The 6,000-nt window shown below is 52.7% G+C and overlaps 1 protein-coding gene across 2 annotated transcripts in view; it reads left to right on the top strand.

Moving 5' to 3' along the window:
- Positions 1-1,196: 1,196 nt before the first annotated feature.
- The window catches only part of MLLT1 (MLLT1 super elongation complex subunit), a 73,840-nt gene continuing 69,036 nt past the window's right edge, over positions 1,197-6,000 (top strand). Inside the window, exon 1 of one of the 2 annotated variants that reach the window (XM_077273448.1) lies at positions 1,197-1,478. In XM_077273448.1, coding sequence (XP_077129563.1) covers positions 1,467-1,478 — 12 coding nt within the window. In that variant the 5' untranslated portion in view covers positions 1,197-1,466. The remainder of the gene's footprint in view (positions 1,479-6,000) is intronic. The other variant, XM_077273440.1, reaches the window with a different exon arrangement.

Genomic DNA, 6,000 nt, shown 5'->3' with positions numbered 1-6,000 from the left:
GATGTTTCCCTATATACAGTAGGTACGGTTCTGAGGTGTTTCCCTATATACCGGTACGTACGGTTCTGAGGTGTCTTCCTATATACAGTAGGTACGGTTCTGAGGTGTTTCCCTATATACAGTAGGTACGGTTCTGAGGTGTTTCCCTATATACGTACGGTTCTGAGGTGTCTTCCTATATACAGTAGGTACGGTTCTGAGGTGTTCCCCTATATAAGTACGGTTCCTGAGGTGTCTTCCTATATACAGTAGGTACGGTTCTGAGGTGTTTCCCTATATACAGTAGGTACGGTTCTGAGGTGTTTCCCTATATAAGTACGGTTCCTGAGGTGTCTTCCTATATACAGTAGGTACGGTTCTGAGGTGTCTTCCTATATACAGTAGGTACCGTTCTGAGGTGTCTTCCTATATACAGTAGGTACGGTTCTGAGGTGTTTCCCTATATACGTACGGTTCTGAGGTGTCTTCCTACATACAGTAGGTACGGTTCTGAGGTGTTTCCCTATATAGGTAGGGTTCCGAGGTGTCTTCCTATATACAGTAGGTACGGTTCTGAGGTGTTTCCCTATATACGTACGGTTCTGAGGTGTCTTCCTATATACAGTAGGTACGGTTCTGAGGTGTTCCCCTATATAAGTACGGTTCCTGAGGTGTGTTATCTAGTGTGTTATCTATAAGACGTGGTGCACACAGCCTGGAGAATGTCATCCACATGTTCGGAAATGGATCCGCGGTGCAGATTTTTTCATCATGAAATCCGGCGCAGACGTGGATCCCGGGGAAGAACTCCTGTGCATCTGTCCTCCATGACAGGAAGACTCTGCAGCCTGCTCTGCCAGACATGTCTGTGGTACTATGTGCCGGCGCTGCCAGCTCTCCTGGGCAGTGTTTTCCATGGCCACAGTGTGGCGCCCTCCTTATAGCAGAACCCCGGCTTCAGTAATGAGCCCATTTACGACACAGGCCAAATACGACTCCTCCAGTAAAACAATAACCTCGCAGGGCAAGAAATCACTTCTTCTGTGAGGAAAAAAGGTGGGTGGAGTCAGAGGCACGGGAATGTGGGGCAGAGACCTGTAGTTACTATGGAAACGACAGAGCAGCAGACGATTGGTGAGACTTGATGTCAATCACAGCATCCCCGCCTATCCTGTGGCTTTGTAGTCTCCTTCTTTCTTTACCGTCCTTCCTGACAGGAAGCTCCGCCTGCTGTACCCTTCGGATTGGTCAGATTCGAGGTGGTACATTCCGGTATCCTGGCTGTGGGACCTGCAGGCGGAGTGTTCCATTAAGGAAAGAAGGGTGTTTGGGCCTAAGCTGGGCTTGTGGAGCCTTTCTGGATCCGTGCTTTTCTATTCTCGTTGAGCTGAGCAAGGTGCAAGAGCAAGAGGCCGATAAGGCGGAGGATGAGGCCGTAAGCACCTTGAAGACCTTAGGAGGAAGAAAGACGATCTGAACGTAGAGACATGGACAGTCAGGTACTGAAAGGTGAAAGTAGTGACTGACCACTGCTGCCTGCTCAGCCTGCATGTACGCAGACCTGAGTATAATAGTGGCTTCCCATCATTGCTAGATGCTGAGTTACACAGAATGGACTGAGGACAACTTCAGTACAAGGGTCACACAGACAATAAAGCCAATTATCTGTGTCAGACAGCCCAGAAGGGGGACAGTCAGGAATAGGGCAGGATATGACAAGTGGCACGACCTTCAGTTAGGCTACCAGTAGTATGCTACCAGGCCAGCCTGCAGAACACAGATCTGGAACAAGTCAGGTTGCAGGACACTGATCTAGAGCAGGGCAGGCTGCAGAACACAGATCTGGAGCAGGGCAGGCTGCAGAACACAGATCTGGAGCAGGGCGGTCTGCAGAACACAGATCTGGAACAGGGCGGTCTGCAGAACACTGATCTGGAACAAGTCAGGTTGCAGGACACTGATCTAGAGCAGGGCAGGCTGCAGAACACAGATCTGGAGCAGGGCGGTCTGCAGAACACAGATCTGGAACAGGGCGGTCTGCAGAACAGTGATCTGGAACAAGTCAGGTTGCAGGACACTGATCTAGAGCAGGGCAGGCTGCAGAACTCTGCTAGAACAGAACATTTTACTGAACGCTGGTGTTAGGGCAGGTTGCAGAACACCGAGCTAGAACAGAATAATCTGCAGAACACTGATCAAGAATAGGGCAATCTGCACGACACTGGGCTAGAACAGAACAATCTGCAGAACAGTGAGCTAGAACAAACAAACAGCAGGACACAGCTAGCACAGAACAATCTGCACAATACTGAGGTAGAACAGAACAGTCTGCAGAACATTGATCTAGAACAAAATAATCTGTGGAACACTGAGCTAGGGCAGACCAACGTGAGAACACTGAGCTAGGGAAAACGTGCGTGAGAACACTGAGCTAGGGCAGACCGTCGTGAGAACTCAGAGCTAGGGCAGACCGGTGTGAGAACACTGAACTAGGGCAGGCCGGCGTGAGAACACTGAGCTAGGACAGACCAGAGTCAGAACACTGAGCTAGAGCAGTCCAGCGTGAGAACACTGAGCTAGGGCAGACCGGTGTGAGAACACTGAACTAGGGCAGACCGGCGTGAGAACACTGAGCTAGGGCAGGCTGGCGTGAGAACACTAAACTAGGACAGACCAGAGTCAGAACACTGAGCTAGAGCAGTCCAGCATGAGAACACTGAGCTAGGGCAGACCGGCGTGAGAACACTGAGCTAGAGCAGTCCAGTGTGAGAACACTGAGCTAGGACAAACCAGCGTGAGAACACTGAGCTAGGGCAGAACAGCATTGGAACACTGAGCTGGGGTAGAACAGTGAGCTAGAGCAGACCAGTGTCAGAACAGGGAGCTAGGGCAGACCGTCGTGAGAACACTGAGCTAGGGCAGACCGGCGTGAGAACACTGAGCTAGGGCAGACTGGCGTGAGAACACTGAGCTAGGGCAGACTGGCGTGAGAACACTGAGCTAGGGCAGACCGGCGTGAGAACACTGAGCTAGGGCAGACCGGCGTGAGAACACTGAGCTAGGGCAGACCGGCGTGAGAACACTGAGCTAGGGCAGACCGGCATGAGAACACTGAGCTAGGACAGACCGGCGTGAGAACACTGAGCTAGGACAGACCAGAGTCAGAACACTGAGCTAGGACAGACCAGAGTCAGAACACTGAGCTAGAGCAGTCCAGTGTGAGAACACTGAGCTAGGACAAACCAGCGCGAGAACCCTGAGCTAGGGCAGAACAGCATTGAAACACTGTGCTGGGGTAGAACAGTGAGCTAGAGCAGACCAGTGTGAGAACACTGAGCTAGGACAAACCAGCGTGAGAACACTGAGCTAGGGCAGAACACTGAGCTGGGGTAGAACAGTGAGCTAGAGCAGACCAGTGTGAGAACACTGAGCTAGGACAAACCAGCGTGAGAACACTGAGCTAGGGCAGACTGGCGTGAGAACACTGAGCTAGGGCAGACCGGCGTGAGAACACTGAGCTAGGGCAGACCGGCGTGAGAACACTGAGCTAGGGCAGACCGGCGTGAGAACACTGAGCTAGGGCAGACCGGCGTGAGAACACTGAGCTAGGGCAGACCGGTGTGAGAACACTGAGCTAGGACAGACCAGAGTCAGAACACTGAGCTAGGACAGACCAGAGTCAGAACACTGAGCTAGGACAGACCAGAGTCAGAACACTGAGCTAGGACAGACCAGAGTCAGAACACTGAGCTAGGACAGACCAGAGTCAGAACACTGAGCTAGGACAGACCAGAGTCAGAACACTGAGCTAGGACAGACCAGAGTCAGAACACTGAGCTAGGACAGACCAGAGTCAGAACACTGAGCTAGGACAGACCAGAGTCAGAACACTGAGCTAGGACAGACCAGAGTCAGAACACTGAGCTAGGACAGACCAGAGTCAGAACACTGAGCTAGGACAGACCAGAGTCAGAACACTGAGCTAGGACAGACCAGAGTCAGAACACTGAGCTAGGACAGACCAGAGTCAGAACACTGAGCTAGGACAGACCAGAGTCAGAACACTGAGCTAGGACAGACCAGAGTCAGAACACTGAGCTAGGGCAGACCAGAGTCAGAACACTGAGCTAGAGCAGTCCAGTGTGAGAACACTGAGCTAGGACAAACCAGCGCGAGAACCCTGAGCTAGGGCAGAACAGCATTGGAACACTGAGCTGGGGTAGAACAGTGAGCTAGAGCAGACCAGTGTCAGAACAGGGAGCTAGGGCAGACCAGTGTGAGCACACTGAGCTAGAACCATACAAAGTATTTTTGTGAATATTGTCCGCGCTGCTGAACAAATGGAAATCCGGACGTATTGATGAAAAGAAATGGTGGTTTTATTCAACGCATTTCGAAGAATATATATGACTTCTTCCTCAGGAAATACCACATACATATATGATAGCAGAACACTGCTAGGGCAGAACACTGAGCTAGTGCAGAACACTGAGCTAGGGCAGACCGGCGTGAGAACACTGAGCTAGGGCAGAACACTGAGCTAGTGCAGACCGGCATGAGCACACTGAGCTAGGGCAGGCCAGCGTGAGCACACTGAGCTAGGGCAGAACAGTGAGTTAGAGCAGACCAGATTCAGAACACTGAGCTAGGGTAGACCGGCGTCAGCACCCTGAGCTAGGGCAGACTGGCGTCAGTGCACTGAGCTAGGGCAGACCAGTGGCAGAACACTGAGCTAGGGCACAACACTAAGCTAAAACAAAAAATAGCAAGATACTGAGCTAGAACATGACAAGCAGCAGGAGTCTGAGCTGTAGCAGACAAGCAGCAGGACACTGAGCTGAAGTAGATATGCAGCAGGACACTGCGCTGGGGCAGACAAGCAGCCGGACACTGCGCTGGGGCAGACAAGCAGCAGGACACTGCGCTGGGGCAGACAAGCAGCAGGACACTGTGCTGGGGCAGACAAGCAGCAGGACACTGCCCTGGAGCAGACAAGCAGCAGGACACTGCGCTGGAGCAGACAAGCAGCAGGACACTGTGCTGGAGCAGACAAGCAGCAGGACACTGAGCTGGGGCAGACAAGCAGCAGGACACTGAGCTGGGGCAGACAAGCAGCAGGACACTGAGCTGGGGCAGACAAGCAGCAGGACACTGAGCTGGGGCAGACAAGCAGCAGGACACTGAGCTGGGGCAGACAAGCAGCAGGACACTGAGCTGGGGCAGACAAGCAGCAGGACACTGAGCTGGGACAGACAAGCAGCAGGACACTGAGCTACAATAGTTTTTTATATTAGGAATTCCTGGTAACACATGAACAGTAAAAACTGACACACAGACTAAGGCCGGGATCACACTTGCAAGTGTGATGTGAGAAACTCACGTGAGTCTCTTACATCAATACCCGACACTCGGGACTGGAGCGTGCGGCTGCATAGAAATACATGCTAGGGCAGACCGGCGTGAGCACATTGAGCTAGTGCAGACCAGCATGAGAACGCTGAGCTAGGGCAGACCAGCATCAGAACACTGAGCTAGGACAGACCGGTGTGAGTATGCTAAGCTAGGGCAAACCGGCGTGAGCACACTGAGCTAGGGCAGACTGGCATGAGTACACTGAGCTAGGGCAGACCAGTGTGAGCACACTGAGCTAGGGCAGACCAACGTGATAACACTGAGCTAGGGCAGACCAGCGTGAGCCCCCTGAGCTAGTGCAGACCAGCGTGAGCCCCCTGAGCTAGGGCAGACCGACGTGATAACACTGAGCTAGGGCAGACTGGCGTCAGCGCCCTGAGCTAGGGAAGACCGGCGTCAGCGCACTGAGCTAGGGAAGACCGGCGGCAGAACACTGAGCTAGGGCAGAACACTGAGCTAAAACAATAAACAGCAAGATGCTGAGCTAGAACAGGACAAGCAGCAGATATGCAGCAGGACACTGAGCTGGAGCAGACAAGCAACAGGACACTGAGCTGGAGCAGACAAGCAGCAGGACACTGAGCTGGGACAGACAAGCAGCAGGACACT

The sequence above is a fragment of the Ranitomeya variabilis genome, chromosome 1 (assembly GCF_051348905.1).
Source record: "Ranitomeya variabilis isolate aRanVar5 chromosome 1, aRanVar5.hap1, whole genome shotgun sequence".
Taxonomy (NCBI): domain Eukaryota; kingdom Metazoa; phylum Chordata; class Amphibia; order Anura; family Dendrobatidae; genus Ranitomeya; species Ranitomeya variabilis.
This window is presented reverse-complemented; position numbering and strand designations above follow the sequence as displayed.